Source organism: Pipistrellus kuhlii, unplaced genomic scaffold, assembly GCF_014108245.1.
Source record: "Pipistrellus kuhlii isolate mPipKuh1 unplaced genomic scaffold, mPipKuh1.p scaffold_m20_p_7, whole genome shotgun sequence".
NCBI classification, from domain to species: domain Eukaryota; kingdom Metazoa; phylum Chordata; class Mammalia; order Chiroptera; family Vespertilionidae; genus Pipistrellus; species Pipistrellus kuhlii.
Window position 1 is genome coordinate 8811399 of NW_023425573.1, and position 18460 is coordinate 8829858.

Sequence of the window (18460 nt, forward strand, 5' to 3'; positions counted from 1 at the left end):
CCAAGGGCGGGCCCCCTCCCCCGAATTCCAACTGATCTGCAGTCTACTAATTAACAACACAAAGTGAGTTTGAGCTCCTGGACACAGAAGCACTAGCAGAGTAAATGATTAACTAGGAGTCTGGTACATGGCTAATCTTATGGAATGGTTGAATAGCTCATATCTCTTGGTGAAAATGTCAAGGATCTAAATAGTTGCTTGTTTAAGTTCCGCGGGTCACTTGTCAGTAGTGAGAAATATCCCTGCAGTTGGCTTTTCTTTCCTTGCCTTAAGTCATGGGATCTTATTTCTTATTTCTTATATCTTATTTCTTGAGATCTCTCTTATCCTAAGAGAGACACACACACACGCACACACACACACACACACACACACACACACACACACACACGTGCGCGCACACTATTTCAAAAAAGCACCCAGTTTCTTTCCATTTTAAGGAACCTACTGCCAGCCATTAGGGAGGAGAAATGGGTAGTGATCACGAACACAGCCTGTATCAGGTTCCAGAGCCTTGGGAAGCTCCGGAAAGTGTCCCTGTACTGCAGTCTATTCCCTCCTTGCCATCCGCATGTGGGAGCTCTCATATCTTCTCTTCCCACCTATTAAGTTCCTAAGGGTTAATTCAATCTTCCTTTCAGTAACCTGCCTCTTCTTACAATCCCCATTGCTACCCTCTGTCCTGGGTGAAGAGGCCCTTCTTTCAGGAACACCTCCTTGGACGAGAGGAAGAGAAAACTGTTCTTGTCACACAACCATCTCCTTCCTTCCAGCCTCCCTGGGAGCCCTCTCCCTGGCTCAAAGTTCTTACCCCACAGCCAGTCCCTCCTGGACAAAAAGGAAGCGTTTGCTTATACTCCCCCCCCCCCCCCCCCCGGGCTCCTGCTGCAAGGGGTGAGGACAAAGAGCTATGTCTGTTTGGCGCATCCCTTCAAAGTGTCACCATGCCCTGGGTTCCATCTGATCCTCCTCCAAACCCAGTGTGGTCAGTGGGACAGGGGTAACTGATTTTACAGCTGAGAAAACTGAGGTTGAGAGAGATTAGAATAATAATCCGAAGAGGCCAGATTCAAACTGCCAAAGCCACACACATACCGCTCCACACTGTTCCTTTAGTGCAGCTGCTCTCAGCTGGATGGTGGAGGGATGTGATCTGATTTAAGTGATATACACCCAGGTATTGATGATGTGAAGCCCAATTAGTACCCAGAGGCATTTGCCTTTTTCAAAGAGGATGTTTTATAACTTATAACGCTTCCCACTTCATGTGATTTGAGGCTTTTTGATATAACTGCCATTTGTAAGATAGAGAAGTCAAAAATAGATGTATTTTAAAAATAGTAGTCCCATACCTCTGGGCCTATACAAATAGCTTCAAAGGAAGTTAATGTGAGAGAAAACAGTGAAGGAACAGGGTCCAATAACATAACATATGGCTACAGGGATGCTGTAATGGTGAAAATGTTCATTGATATTTTTTTTAGAATTACATTTTTACCTCTCAGTAAAGCATTATTGTAATCTCATTTTATTGCCTTTTCCCCTCCAACCGAAGACGTGAAGTTTTACGCATATATCAAACATTTTCTTACATTTTCATCATGTACTCAAAGCCCTGCTGAATTACCAGCACCATCAAACTTTACACTTTCTTTCCAACCTCTGGTGGAAACTTTGCACAACAAATACACACACACACATACATCGGTGCGCATGTTCCCTCTCTCTCTCTCTCTCTCTCTCTCTCTCTCTCTCTCTCTCTCTCTCTCTCCCTCTCTCTCTCTTTCTCTCTCTCTCTCTCTCTCTCTCTCTCTCTCTCTCTCTCTCTCTCTCTCTCTCACACACACACACACACACACACACACACACACACACTATAGTCACCAGACTCCTAAACTGCAGAAGGCACAAGAGAGAACATATTTAAGAGAGAACATACTTGGCTTGGCCAACATCTGGATTACTTTGGTGTAAGTTACTGTGCCAGCACCATTTGTCTTTGCCACAATAAGATCACAAAGGCACTGATTCCAAAATCCCCCTCTGGGGTGGAAACGTAGCCATAAACTGCCTCTTTCTAAAATATTTAAAAGAGACAACAGTTTGGTGAAAGGAAAAGAAGGACTAGTAGAAATCTTTTATTCTAGCTCCACACTGGCACTATCTAAAATCAAACATATCTATTAAACACAAAAGCACAGGTAAGAAATAATAAGGTGTTAAAAAAAATTACTCCAAAAGACCATTCCTATTGTAAAGAAGCATATAAATTCATATAAATTCATTTGGGGATGCAAAAGTAAGTCTTATGCTTAAACCTTACAAAATCCTTAAGATTTTCAAGGTGGCAATTGATAAATGTTACTAGGCAACAGTATTTTTTTATAAAGACTAGTTAATGTTTTCTATAAAATTACAGAGCACAGAGAATTCGCTTAGGATTGGGATGGTTGGCAAACATTGACTGGAAAAAAAAAATACAATATGACCTGATCTTGAAAGATCAATAAGAATTGAGCAGCAGGAATAAATACATTTTACATGTACATAGTACTTTATAATTTTCATTATATTTTTCACATACAGCTTCTCAACCTTCCCAGTGACACTGTGAAAAAGATATAATTTACCAATCTCATTTATCAAGGAGAAAAGCCTGGAATTTAGCGTGATTAAATGGCTTACTCCACACCTGAAAACATACACACATATTTACTCATTCATTCATTCAACTCCACTCTACCACTGTCTGAACAGCTACTGAAGTGCAGGCACTGCTGCAGACACTGAAAAGTGTAGCAATGGCCCTGGCCAATTTGCCTCAGTGGATAAAGCACTGGCCCACAGAAGGGTACTGGGTTCCATTTCTGAAAAGGGCACGTACCTTGGTTGCAGGCTCAATCCCTGGCCCTGGCCAGGCCACATGCAAGAGGCAACCAATGTGTCTCTCTCACATCATGTTCCCTCCCTTCCCACTCTCTCTAAAAATCAATGCAAAAGGGTACTGATTAACAAAATAAATAAATAAATAAATAAATAAATAAATAAATAAATAATACAGCAATGAAGAAAACAAAGGCCCTTTCCTCATGAAGTTTACACCTTGTAATATATAGAATGAATCCTGGATAGGCACGGAGTAGGGGTAAGGACACACTAGACAAGTGAAACATTAAGAAGGCTGTGAAGCAAGAAAGCACATACATAGTACACAAGAGAATGGTGAGTATAGTAGTTTTAGTACTGCTGAGGTTAGAGAAGGTTGCATTTGAGAAAGATACAATAGTTTGGGGGCACTCTGAGGCCTCTAATACAATGTATAGATATGAGGTTTGGACTCGATTCAGTATACATTTGGGGGGAAAATGGCGTGACTTAAGTGTTAGTCTAGGAATAGGAAATCTACATTAACAACGGTAGTATGCTCATTGTAATAACACCTACCACATACTGCTGACTTACTGCAGGCCAGATACTCTCCTAAACACTTTACATGTATGGACTTGTAAAACTGGTACTATTTTTAGCTCCAATCGACCACGAGGGAACTAAGGACAAAGAGGTTAAGTAAGGTGCCCAAAGCCACACACAGAGCAGGGCCAAGAAGTAAACTGCCTTGGCTAGCCAGAACCCACGCCCTTGGCCACTGGGCTTGCACTCAGCCGTAAAACAGGTGAGGCGTAGGGAGGAAGCTAAAGGCAAGACCACCAATTCCTTATCCATTAAGTCTCCCTGCCTGGGGTTTTAAAGATTTAAATTTGGTAGCTGTGGAAATGTTATACAAAGAGGGGAATAGACACATGAAACAGGTTAAAGGAGAGAATGAGTTGGATTTGTTAAACAACTACATTTTACAAACAATTGCATGTTCAACCAGGAAGACTAGGAAGTCGAGAGGAGGAAGCACTTGAGGAAGGCAACTGAGAGCTCTGTCCTGCACCAGGGGATAGCGGGCTTCCTCGGAGGAAAGGCAGACACGGGCTCAGGAACAATGGGGGCTGGGAATGGGAGCCCTTGTGGCTCTTCCTGGTTCAGATGCTTCTCTTGCAAGACGATGGGGCTTAGACCACATGATGGCAGAGGCCTCTTCTGGTTCAATAACTTTGTAATCGTAAAAGCAGAGAATGCTCTTTAACAGTCTGAGATACTATTTGCTGACCAGGGTAATACTTTTTATAGTGGCTTCTGCCTTTATTTCTGAAACATTCCATACATTTTGTTTCAAATACAGTTCCAAACTTCAACACTCATGAACCAAAGAAAAAACTTAAAAAAAAAACAAAAACCTCAAAACCCCATATGCTGACTTGTTAAGAATCAAAGGTTTAAAATAGGTGTTTCTCCTTTAAATGGGAGTCTTACTGTCAAAATAAAAACTCAAAAATTATTTAATCAATTCAGGACTTACACACCCCCCCCTTTTTTTTTAAGTAATCTTACTTAATTTAACTTCAGAAAAACACACTATATCCCATATATTATTTAACTCCACACTGAAAAAGTTACACTTCATCACAACCAGCCATTAACTTTTCAACTAGTGAACAGGAAGATGAGAAGAAGTTTAAACAAAAAGAAGGGGTTTTATGAATGCACATGTTTTTGCATTAGCCTTCTAAGAAAACTCACAAAGCATAGGTAAATATTGGTACGGTTGATGAAGAAATGACAAGTACTGGTTAAAAAATAAAGCCTGGTTTTACTCTTCATGACTGAATCTGTGGGTTAAACTAAAAAAACATGGTAAACCTTCATTTAGAATGAAATAGAACCAAATACATCATCAGTCAGGGAGCAGCTCCTGTGAGCTGGTTTCCAGGTCGCTGTGAACGCCACTAGAGGGCAACAGAGTGCGCTCAGCAAGCAAGGAGGGCTTAGGGACAGTGTCCGGTGGGAGGTCACAGCTCACTAGGTGTGTGCAACAGTCTCCGTTTCAAAACCACATTTGACCTCAGAATGTGCCTTATATTACCAAACACTACATCCTGATCAAAACATCCTTATTCTAATGTTACATTTAGTCATAGTGGCATTTTGATTTCTCAATCATGTATAAGTCCAAGTGTTCTATCATAATAATAATAAAAAAAAAATCTCCTCATAAAACAAACAATAATTTTTAAAGAAACTGAAAAGGGGTTTAAAAAAACAGACTGTTCTGTAAAATAGTTTGAAGTTTTAATACTTAAATTTAAAAAATTTAATGGTTGCATCAAAGCCCAAGTAAAAATGCACTAGTAACCCTACCATAATAAGTTTAATCTTACAGCTAACATTTGAACACTTACTATATGCTATACTGTTTTTGAACATAATACAGTTTTCCTTCACTAATCATATACGATTAAAAAACGAACACTTTACCCGTTTTACAAACATAAAAATCGAGGCTAACAGAAATGAAGAAACTTGCCCGGGAACATATAGGAATAAGGTTTCACTGACACTGTCATAAGTGAGTGCTAGGTATCACATGTGATCCCGGAAGCAGCCCAGCCTCCAGAGGCAGCCCCACCTCGCTGGAGGCCAGGAGATGTGGGCATCTCTCCAAGACAAACTCTGATGGCAGTCAAAGTTTTATCAAAAATAGAAACATTACCACATAATATAGTTTCACTTTTGTATATTTAGTATAACCATGGCAGTAATCCAATTTACATACTACAAGTTTTATATTTGCACATTTCAGTATTCTATTGCAATTGTCTTCTACAACCAAGTCAAGATATAATAATGACAATTAACAAGAAAAATAATCATTAAAAAAAGTTCAATACTCAGAGGTTCTCAGACTGAAAAACACACACACACACACAATTAGAGAACAATAAGCTTTACAGTGGCTTATTAAGCATCAATTTTTAGACTTCCTAGGGCCTTTGAATATTGAAATGAGAAACTGATTAAGGAATACTACATAGCTCTTGGGTGTGGAACTTCAATGATTCCTACATAATACAAGACAACAGCATAACATTCAAGTCACAAAGACTGAAGGCTCACCCAAAGAATTGAGAATCGGTTTGGAAGGAAAGCACATGCCAATAAACTAATCTGAAGTATAAGAGATTTTCCCTGTCCTATAAGATCTAAAAAGCCATGTTAAAATGAAACCGAGAAATCCATCATCACTTTATAAGTTAAAAATTAGATAAGAGACAATGTATGAGTGTCCTGTTGCTGCTCTAACAAATTATAGTGCCTTCAAGCAACAAAAATATAACTTACAATTCTGGAGGTGAAAAGTCTGAAATGGGCCTCATGGGGCTAAAATCAAGGGGTCAGCAACGCTGTGTTCTTTCTAAAGATTCTATGGGAGGATTCATTCCCTGGTCTTTTCCAGAGTCTAGAAGCTGAGTGCATTCTTTGTCTCCATTTTCCAAGCCAGCACTGGACAGTCAACTTCTTCTTCCATGGTATCTCTCTAATACTGACTCTCCCGCCTTCCTCTTTCATTTATAAGGACTCTTGTGATTATCCTAGGCCCAAACAATCCAGAATAACTTTCCATTTTAAAGTGCTTAATCAGTTTTTGCAAAGATTCTTTTGCCATGTAACACACATAATCACAAGCTGTGGAGATCAGGGTACAGATGTTTTTGGGGGTCAACTCTCTGCCTCCTGCAGACAGCACAGTGTATAATCTGCATACATTCTGTAATCCACCTGGAAAGTAGCTACTAGAATACAGCATTTATTTATCTATGAAACTGCATTTAGTGTCATTTCGGAAACAAGTAAGGTCTATAAGATCCACCTGGAATTAAACTGAACTGAGTAACCTAGGGCCCGGAAAAGAGACACAAGAGAAAGCAGCTGATAAAACTGGTAGGCATGTACAGGAAATTACCGTAGATGCAGGCTACAAGCAAAGATCAGTGAAGCTAACTATATATGATGTCATACTAATTTTGGATTAATTTTGTTGCACCCCATAGTTCTATTATCTTTTCTTAATAATGATATAACTGTATAAAAACACATTTTTTATTATTTATGATTGATGATTTTTTTTATAATTAGAAATTGTAGATACAAATACCCAGCACACTCTTTGGCACACTGAAGAACAAAATAGTGTCAAACTTTAAATTCTAGGTTCCAGGGTCTGATTCTGCCACTTACTACACCAGTGTGGTCTTCAGCAAGTCACTTAGAATTTCTGTGGCCGTCCTCCGAAATTAAAAACAGGGTAATATATAGCTCCTGCCCACGGGGTCACTCTAAGATAGAATATGTAAGTGCAAAGACATGCTGGGATACTGTTAGTGCTCAATGAAATATTAAGTAGTTGTTATTAGGTAAACTCAGTCGGTAGCCTTGGGCATCCAGAGAGGAGACATTAGTGTAAAGCTGTAAATTCTTAGATATTTATCTCAGAGAGCTGCCTCCTGTAAGCAGCACATGCAGCTAAAATCAAATCATCAGACTGATACCAAAAAATGAAGAATTTTGAGAGAGGAAAAAAACAAAAACAAAAACAAAAAAAACCTGTCACAATTGGATAATTAAGTTACAGCACAAATCTTACGCAAAATTCCAAAGCTGCTCCAATAATATTTTGAAAAAATACAAGATGAAATAGTGCATCATTGTAAAAACCTGATTCCCCTGTGAAGGGGCTATAGAGGGAAAGCAAACAAAACACAGATAAACAAACAACTCCCAGAGGGACCCCATGAATGGCAGGCACCATACTCTATGTTGGCTAAAGTTATAATATTAAGAGAGGTAAGACCAAAGACAAATCACTTCTAGTGCCCATGTTTAGAAAGTCATTCCTTTTCTTTAGAAAACAGACTAAGCTATATTAGCCCTTGCCTGGTTTTAAGTAAATGCCATGTATCCTGTAATTTTAATCTTTACAGAAGTGTGCTGTATGGCCTTCTGTATACTAACTAAATGGCCTCAGCCCACTCTGCTCTCTAACTCTGTTTCTGGTTTTTCCGCTTCATCCTTTCCAGCTAAGCTATCTCCTAATTAGAATTTTTCACCTGGAGTGAGTCTTTCCTAGATGTGTGGACTTCGACACAAGGATTATGCACATCCATCATGGCTCTTTGGGCTTGTTTTCTGTCTATATTCTCAATACAAGAAAGTATTAGACAGCAACTTTAAAAATAGGTGAGTTATAATTTTATCTAAGCCCAATATATCTCAAGGGATCTTGGGTGAATTTCACATGTCACTAAATGCATGTCACATGTCCTGAAGCATCGCTTATAAATACTTCTTAATCTAAGTGACAAAAATATCAGGAAAGATGGAGTCTGGCAGAATCTGCTTCGCATACTAGATAAGATCACTAAAGATAGTTGTGTGCAAACACTTTAAGAAAAATCTTCACCATAAGACTTTTCTCCCCATGTATTCTCTACTTTGAAACATATTCAAATCTCAGACATTAAGGCAAATATTTAGTGAAAGCCAAAAATAAGTCTATGAGAAAAATCTTAAGACTATAGAGAGGGTGTCAGGAAAAAAAAATTAGTGATGCTCTCTTTTTCACTGACATCATTGTAAAAAAGAAGGAAATAGGAGTACAGTGTTTTCTGACAAAATCAAAAGTAGAACTTCCCATGAACTCTTCAGAACGATACAAGTTAGGCTACAAGAGAAAAGAGTATTATAGGATTCACTAAATCTGAACCCAAACAACACTAATCCTTTGCTAGGATTTTAACTGATTATCCCAATTTTTCACCTTACTTAGCAGTGATGGTGGAGCCTTAAAACAGAGATTACATACAAAAATGCTGTTTCTGTGTGTAGTAAATTAATTATGCACACTGCCAAGACAGTTAAAATTACTTCTTTAAAAGGAAGAGCTCTATAGGACAAATTATGTCCCTGGGCCTGTTCACAGGAACATCCTCCTATAATGAGGCCCTGTATGAGACTGGGGTGAGGCATTTTCTTCTGGCTCTTCTTAAACTTGCCACTTTTCAGCTCTCCATTATTCTAATACACTAGACAACAGATAAACTGGAGACAGGAAGACCTTCTTCATTAACAACCCAAATGCCTAGAATATTTCCAAGGAAGAAGATGGCTGTAGGAAACAGCAGAAAGCAAAATGATAAAATGCAAAGTGGAAGTCCTCCTTTAAAGTTATGAGCATAAATAATGCAGGATTACATACTGTGAGACCCAGCTACAAACAAGAAGTGTGCATTGAAACCATGTTCAGCAGAAGTCAACTGTAGACAGTAAGATTTCTTTTTCACTAATTTCAGTTAAGTATTCTTCGAGAATCAAGTTTGAGTAAGATATCGTACCAGATATCGTACCAGATACAAGAAACACACAAGAAAGAAAATAATCTCTTAGTTCATGTCCTCCAGGAGCTTACAATCGAGTTAGGGAGATAAGTCCCTTATGAAGTCACTAATTACAATGCAAGTCTCAGTCCCAATGGAAAATAACACCAGTATTCAGTCCCAACGGAAAATAAGAAAAATAAGTGGGCAGAATGTCTGCAAAGATTAATTAAATGTGAAAAGTCCAAAAAAAGATTTTATGGGGGAAAAAGTAAATTTTACCTAAGTTCAATAAATCACGTATTTACATTTCAGTTGGTTAAATACACATTCACACACACACATACACACACACACACACACACACACACACACACACACACACACACACCCCTACCTGAGATTGTAATAAACAGTGCAGAGAAACATGTTCACAGACATAAACTGACAAAGGATGCACAGCAGAGGAAACTGAAGCAAGGCTCTCTCAGGGAGGGCTGCAGTTCAGTTCTGAAGGACACATTAGCCATTGAGAAGAGGAGGCCAGCACAGAAGAAGTGATCAACGATGAATGCCTCAACATCAATCATCCAGTTTATTGCAACTGAATAGTTTAGTTTATACCTTTTCCAGCTTAGTGTCAGAAGAAAAATCCTATGAAAACATGATTGGCAATGGAATGATTCCCAAATAGATGGCAAAACATGCCAAACTTTTTTTGACTAGTCAATCTAGTGTTTCAAGTTAGCAATAAAAATAAAAGGATCAGGGAAGAGAGTTGTGTGCAACTACTTTAGGAAAAGTTTTCACCGTAGTTCTTTATGACTTTCCTTCTCACTGTATTCTATATTTTGAAACATGTTCAAATCTCAGGCAGGCATTGAGCTGAATATTCAGCAAAGGCCAAGTATAAACTCAAGAGACAACAATGACCGTGATGACTCCAACAGCTTCAGAGCCTAAAACTAATTTACTGAGACGTAGCAGGAGCTCTTGGGAAGAGAGAGTCTGCTCGTTAGGCTACCATGAACAGATTCCAAACCTTGACAACATTTTCCCAAGTATCTCATGGAGAACTTTGATTTATGGGCTGCCCAGGTAAAACCTGAACAGATGGTATGTTTTAATAACTGACACCCGAGTCTGCTAAGGATCTCACCCTCTGGAAAACACACAGCTCTACAGAGGAAAGCATCGAGGAACATTGTTAGAGTCATTTACCTTATCTTTGTCCTCCACGACATCAGCCAAGATATCATCTGGATCCAGGATTCCTCCGTCTGTGTATTCTAAGTGATGAATCTTCACCCAGTAGCCAGGATCCTGTAGTAGAACCATCAACAAGTTTTATAACTCAAACTTTTCAAAAAGGTAAACTACATTTTAATTTTAAGTATTTAAATAAGCCGGCTCATTAAAAATATGCTCTAGTGATACTATTTCTAAGCACCAAACTCAAAAGTTATCTATTTACTTGGATAAATATTTAGCATTTTTATCCTATTTCATGTAAATCAAAGTAAACCAAATTATATACAGTCTATCAATTATCCTGGAAGGTAAATTGTAATACAAAAAATCGCTCTGTTATTTGAAAAGCATATTTAAGGAATTTTTTATAACCTACAATTTAGGTAATCCCAGGAATACTTTGTAAAAGGAAGGTACTCTTGAGTGTACTTGGTGAAACTGAGGTTTGGAAGTTCAAACTAAGACCCCAAAACTAAAGGGGGATATCAAAAGGAATAACTATGACTGGAATATATGAAGTGGGGTGACCACTGAGCCCTGTGCCTGTTTGGCTCTCCATGGTCTCTGCATATCCTCACACTAAGATTTTCAGTGATATCGAGAGAGAGAGAGAGAGAGAGAGAGAGAGAGAGAGAGAGAGAGAGAGAGAGCGAGCGCGAGAACGCGCGAGCTCCACAATTGGTCTCCATGACTGCAACTCAAACTGTCAAGAGTTGAATGCGGGTTCACTCAATCAGGGTGCTAATTTAGAAGATTCCCCAAGTATTTTTTTTTAACTACTTAGGAGTATAATGTTTAAGGAAAAGAACTGTTTTCTCAATTTGATAAGTGGCTAGATACTCTGATATCACAGTTTAGAATTAAATAGTGGAGCCCATTCAGTTACTTATACACTGCCCATTTCCAGAAAAAATATGCAAAGGAAAGATTATAATGATGAGACAAAAACATGAACCAATGAACTGGGAGGGGTAGGAAGGGGGCGGGGGGGGATAACATTAGTAAGATTTTTACCAGAATAGCCAAGCTATAATCCATTTGGCTCTGAGATTCTTAGAAAGCCTCTAAAACTCGGAAACTTTTGTTTCCAATAAAGGGCTACCAGTTCCTGAGAAGAAGTGCAAATTCGTCTAAGATAAAGTTCTAAATTTTTAACTACATGACTTTTATAAAGTATTAAAAATAAACATAACCCACAGAATTTAAGTGCAATTCTACAAAAAACTAATAGAAACAGTTGTCACACAGCCTCCTCTTTAATGTCTCATAATAGTAACAAGTCCAGGGCATACCATCCTATATAATAATAGGCCAGTCACCATAAGCATAATGACCTGAATGACCAGAGACCAGAACCACCACTGCCCCTAGCCCAGCTAGCTCTGCCCCCAAGCAAGTAGTTAGGGGTGATCAGGCAGGCAGGCAAGTGGTTAGGGGCAATCAGGTAGGCAGGTGAGTGGTTAGGGGTGATCAGGTAGGTAGACAGCCCTTCACAGGACTGGCCCCACCACCCAACAAAGAAAGAGGGAGGCTCAGTCCACTGGCAGCAGTGACTCTGTGGGAGGTGTGCGGCTGGCCAATCACACCCCAGGCCTGTTCCCTGCAGAGGGAGGCCACCAGTGACAGGGGAGGGAGGGGGCAGTGCTGCACAGATGGCAAGCAGTGGCAGCAGCAGGGGTGGGGCCAGCTGCCTGCAGCCAAGGGAAGGAAAGCCCAATAGGCTCTGATCTCAGGCCAGGCCTAGGGACCCTACCAGAGGGGTCTTGGGTTGTGAGAGGGTGCAGGCTGGACTGAGGGATCTCCAACCCCCGAGTTCACTAATTTTGGTATACCAGGCCTTTAGTCCTATATAATAAAGAGATAATATGCAAATTGACCCTCACGCCCTTGCACAAGATGGCCACTTCCATGTGGTCAAAGATGGCTGCCACAAGATGGCTGGCACGGAAGGGTAGTTGTGGGCGACCAGGCCTGCAAGGAAGGGCAGCTGGGGGAAACCAGGCTGGCAGGGGAGGGAAGTAAAGGGTGACCCAGCCAGCAGGGAGGGCACGTGGGGATAACCAGGCCTGCAGGGGAGAGCAGTTAGGGGCAACTTGGCCAGCAGGGGAGGGCAATTGGGGGCAATTGGGGTGACATGGGAGCAGTTAGGTGTCGATCAAGATGGCAGGGAAGTGGTTAGGAGGTGATCAGGCTGGCAGGCAGGCATGTGGTTGGGAGCCAGAAGTCCCGGATTGTGAGAGGGATGTCCGGCTACCAGCAGTCAGGCATCTCTTGAGGGATCCCAGATTGGAGAGAGTGCAGGCTGGGATGAGGGACATCCACCCACCCACAGTGCAAGAATTTAAGGTACTGGGCTTCTAGTTAATAATAATTCCTTTATAGCATGTATTCAATATGCTACTGAAGTGTAGCCTAAGTACATAGCTTTTCAGTATCTGACTTGATAAAGCAGTAGTCTTTAAAAATTCAAAGGGATTTTTCTTAGCTAGGCTTTTAATGTTTCAAAGTTAAGTTTTCTATAGAGTATATGAAGAGCTCTTCCAAACAAATTGAAAGGAATTCCTTTTTGCTTCTAATACTAGGTTTATAAATGGAAATCCTAGAAATTTATTAAGACACTTTGCCTGATTTTATTATCCAGATATGGATCACAAAGAGGTGAGCAGTGTTTATACAACCAGGTAAGAGGAGCATAAGACACCCATCAATTAGAGTCTTTAATCAGAGACCTTTTCCAACTCAAGGTGATTGTGCTATAAAAGATGAGATGATGAGACCAGAGTGCCCATCAGTAAATGAGTGGATAAAAAAAGTTGTGGTACATTTATACCATGGAATACTATGCCTCAGTGAAAAAGAAGAATTTCTTACCCTTTGAGACAGCATGAAGGGACCTGGAGAGTATCATGCTAAGTGAAATAAGTCAGGCAGAGAAAGACAAGTATCACATGATCTCACTCAAATGTAGAATCTAAGTAACAAAATAAACTGATGAACGAATGGATCCAGATACATGGATGCATGGAAGAGAGAACAGAATATCAAGAGGGAAGATGGGGAGGGTGGGTGAGCTGGAGGTAATCAGCCAAAGACTTTGTATGCATACATGTATAACCCATGGAAACAAATAATAAGGTGGTGAAGGCCTGGGGCAAGGTGGGTGGGGCAGGCTGGGGGGGGGGCATATGTAACACTTTCAACAAAAAAGAATTATTAAATAAATACATAAATAAATAAATAAATAAATAAATAAATAGTGAGCTAAGAACAATAAACTAAATTCTAAATAGGGATATTACTGCGGTAGACAAAACACTAGGCAATGCCCACTAGACAATACAGAAAAGAGAGCCAGAAAGAACTTTCCCAGTAATTTCTGGGGACTGAATCTTTCTGCTATGGCCATGCTACGAATGATATGCTTCTCCAAATTTACCCAAAAGTTCAGGCTGAAATTTATGGAGTATTACATTTTCCTTCCTTGTAAAAGTAGCCTTCTTACAATAGGAGTTCCATGTAATTAATTTCTACTAACTTCCATGGAGTTAGTTTTTTACACATTACAGTACTGTAGATAAAATCTGTTGATTTTAAACATGTTTATAGAAGATGATGTATTCTAAAGAGTTTGCTTTTTTATATTCAATTACTTAAAAGCTGACATCTATTAAGTTGTCACCTTTCCTCTTACATTAAGTTTCTAGAAGCAGATTTTATCAGCTAAGTCTTAAGTAAACAATTACCCCCCCAACAGAAGTACTGGTTAAAGTATAGCTCTCTTCCTGCCTAGAAGGAGGAACAGGGACAAGGAAACCAAAGACTCAGATATAAAATAGGGAAACTCAGCAAACAATAAGGGTTTTGGATCTGACCAGTGGCGAAGAAGCAGCATGAGCTGCAGCAGGATGGGGTTGTTAAGTCACATACACTCCACCTTCAGACACACTTGTGGGAACGAGATGTTCTGAAGATGAGGCACGGGAGTTGAAACTAAGACCCCTTTTTAAATCTAATTTGGATTCTAAAGCATAAAGAACTTAAAAATGTTAGACATATATGTGGAATTTAATTGGCCTGAACTACCAAGCAAAATTGAGAAGATTCACAGTTAGAGAGCACAGACAGCTCTGGTGGTGGGTGGGGTATGGGGAAGAGATGCAGGATTAAGTAAAAAAGAGAAAAAAGGAGAAAGAACTCATGTACATGGACAACAATTTGGTGATTGTGGGGAGACCAGGGGGGTCGAGGTGGAAGAGGGCATGGAGGGAATAAATGGTGATAGAAAAATAATTAATAAAAAATAAATAAATAAAAGTAATAAAAAGAAAATAAATTTTAAAAGTTTCACAGAACTAAAGAAAAGGGAAAAATAACTTTATATATTTTGGAATCATATATTCAGCCCTCTCCAAAAAATGTTTAAATGAGACAGGGTGCCAGACTATAAAAAGACTGCTTGCAATTGTAAGCTTCCCCATTGCACACTGAGGCTGCATTTTAACTCTAAAGGAGGAAAGAGTAGGCCAGTGGTGAACAGACAGGAAATTCTAAACAAAAACAGATAAGCTATTTGAAAGCAGTCTCCAAGAGAGGTAACTCAACATGCACAGTCCATACCCGCTGTGAGTTTTGTGCCCATGGGATTTCAGCCATGATGCTATAGATCTCTATAAGAACATACATTCAGTATTAGCAGCCGACAGCCATCATAAGACCATAAATTCATCCATATGCTTTATGCATGTGAAAATTTCAACCATTACCTTGCAGTCAAGATTTTGCATTTCATTTACTTGCTTTTATTACCATCAGGAATAAAACTGATCAAACATGAAAAGATGTTCACATATGTGTAATGGTTCAGACAATTAATCCACTTGGAAAAATTTATTGTATTTTTCATGATTGTGACATTTAATATACCTTTATATTGCAAAAATTTCTCTAATACACATAACTTTTAAATTACTTTGAAAATGACTCTGGTATATGTGCTATGCAATAAATCTTATTACTTACACTCCTAGGATCATTAAAATATTGAAAAATCACATAATATACATTTTGCTTCCTCCACTACAGATAGTAACTTATCTGTTTTTTCAAAAATGCACAGTTAACTTAAAGCCTACTGGAATTTTAACCTGTCTACAAGAGTGAACTGAAATAGGAAACTAAATCATATGCATTGTGGGATCACAATCACTGGATATTTTTAATGATCGACATAAAAATTGTTCTATACAGGCACAAATATTCTTCACTATGTGTAGACAACATGAAACTTGCCCCTGTACCTTAGAGAGTCCATATTAGCCAAAGTTTTGAAGAACAACAATTTTCTATCTGCAATGCCTAGAGGAGGGGGCTGGCAAGCCAGTTAGCATAATGCTGTGACTACGGAGCACTGAGATTATATCAATAATCAAAAGAGGGAAAACATGGAGGTTTCTAAACAAAATCCTTCTTGTCCAAGAAGAAAAAAAATACCCCCAATGGTGACAAAGGGGAGGAAATCACTGCAAATATAAACAGCAGCAACAACAAAAGGCCAATGTCTAGAGAAGGGCTATGTTAACAGTGGTGACAATCACAGGCTCAGTAAAGCAACTGTATTTTTTTGTGTGTGTCTGTGTGTGTGTAGCTTCACATTTTCACCAGAATAATCTTACCCAGTAGAAAATAAGAACAATTGTAAAATGGAAGTTAATGGAAAATTCGAATTTTCCTTGTAGAACTCAACTCCTTGAATTTTGGTGCAATCTATATATATAAAAGCCTAATATGCAAAGTGTCCCCTCAGGATTTCGATGTACCAGGAGTTTGATTGCTTGCTGTGATGTGCACTGACCAGCCGAGGGTGGTGTGGAATGGAGGGAGGCACCAGATGACATTTGGCAGCCACTAGAAACTGATCCTGTGCATGAATTTCATGCACTGGGCTTCTAGTGTATCCATAAAACAAGATGTCACCATTTTCATCATTATCTTCATCAGCAGCATAGCAGATAATTTGTTTCAGTACTTACTATAGGCCAGGAACTATAATAGGTACTGCATGTTTTATATGAATAATTCGTTTATCCTCAAATAAACTCGTGAAGTGGTTATCAATCTAACAGATGAAGAAAGCAAGGCATTAGTAAATAAATTAACATACTCAAGGTCAGATGCTTAATAAACAGCAGAGGCAAGGTACATTTTTTAATACAAAAAAAAATAGATTAAAGAAATTAGCAAAAAGAACAATTATCTAAGAATAAGGCACTGGGTCATATTCATTTCTATTGCTACTTAACTTTAAAGGTTCATTTTTCAACTTGGCATGTTTGACTTAGTGGATGGAGTATTGGCCTGTGAACTGAAGGATCCTGGATTCAATTCTGGTCAAGGGCACATGCCCAGATTGTGGACTCGATCCCCGATTAGGGGGCATGCAGGAGGCAGTCAATCAATGATCCTTTCTCATAATTGATGTTTCTATCTCTCTCTCCCTCTCTTTCTCTCTGGAAAGAAAAAAAAAAAGAAGAAAGAAAAAAAAGGAAGAGGTCTAGTTATCTAGATAAAGGTAATAAAGGTATAAAAGTGGTTTGTTTGTTTTTTTAAATAAAGGACAACTTTTAATTCTTTTCAAATCTACCGCCTATATCATCACAGTACAGTCTAACTCTTCCACAAGAATATCAAAATTTTATTTTCCTATGGATGTGTTACAGAGAACCGAAATAAATCAAGCAATGCTCAGAGAGTTTGGAGTCACACTTTATTCACCATGGTGGGCTTACAGAAATGAATTCAAATTTTAAGCAAGGCTATAAGCAGAACTTCTCTTTTTATTAAAGAGCCAGCCCTATGTGCACTTAGTGGTTATCTTGCTGCTGGCCTTGAAAACAACACAGTTCTATCCAATTAAAAAAATACACCTGGCATGGCTTTGAGATTATGGGCATATCTAGTCTTTGGCCTATAAGATCAGACAGCTAAGTTTATCTTCCTCATTATCCAAGCAAGCTAAAGCAGGCTCAAAAGCAAAGTTACTTTTTAGAATAAGAGGCCATCTACAAAAACAGCAGCGAATTCCAAACAGTAGTTTTACAAAACAGGGGTTAGCCTTTTCAGATGTAACAGTGAATTAGATGCAAAAAATATATATATATTATATAAATCTTCAGGATTAAATATACTGTAATCTTAAAATCAAAGTTTTATCAGGAAAATTAAATGTTAACTTATGAAATAATGAAAATTACATATGTATTTAATTGGTACATCTTTTTCAAAAGATTCCCAGTATGACTTTTAAAACATGAAAGCATTAATAATTTAATAACACTGAAATACAGTGTTTCAAATTAATGTTAAAAACAGCTATTTTTTAATCCTGCTTTCCATTAATTGTTTTCAATGAAATTTTATAGTCCAAAGACCTGGATGCCAAGGTTATAGAAGCTTGTGTGGTCCGAAGGAATGCAAAGTCTACAGCCAAAGAATGGAAGCAGTCACATCCCCAAAGAATAGGAAGGACAAGCTAGCAATTTTTAAATAATGTATTCATTCTAAAGCCCAAAATATATATATATTCTTCTACAAAAGGGACTTTAATAAGAATTTGAGAATGCAAATTCATACAACGCAAACTTTACTTAATGCACGCAATTAAATCCAAACTTTCTTGCTGCTATGATGCTGGCACCTTTTTTAAGTTAACTCCAAAGAATACCTCTCACAGATACTATCAAGTCTCTCTGTGTGTGTAGCTCTGCATATAAAAATGAATGAAGAAAGTTTAAAGCATCCTACGGGTAACTACCATGACCTCTAACTCTTTACTCACGCATAGAGTTTTATGCTCCATCACCATGGAAATTAGATACAGAAAAGAGCATTTTAATTTACATCAAAGAAAGTATTGGTCACAGTGTTTATAAAAATAAGTAACATAAAGGAAT

The 18460-nt window shown here is 38.6% G+C and overlaps 1 protein-coding gene across 5 annotated transcripts in view; it reads right to left on the reverse strand.

Annotated features, from left to right (window-relative positions):
- The window catches only part of PARD3B (par-3 family cell polarity regulator beta), an 861922-nt gene that overhangs the window by 751401 nt on the left and 92061 nt on the right, over nt 1–18460 (reverse strand). For all 5 annotated transcript variants that reach the window (XM_036420516.2, XM_045575575.1, XM_045575573.1 and 2 more), the window contains exon 2: nt 10482–10583. In XM_036420516.2, the coding sequence (XP_036276409.1) occupies nt 10482–10583 (102 nt within the window). The remainder of the gene's footprint in view (nt 1–10481; nt 10584–18460) is intronic.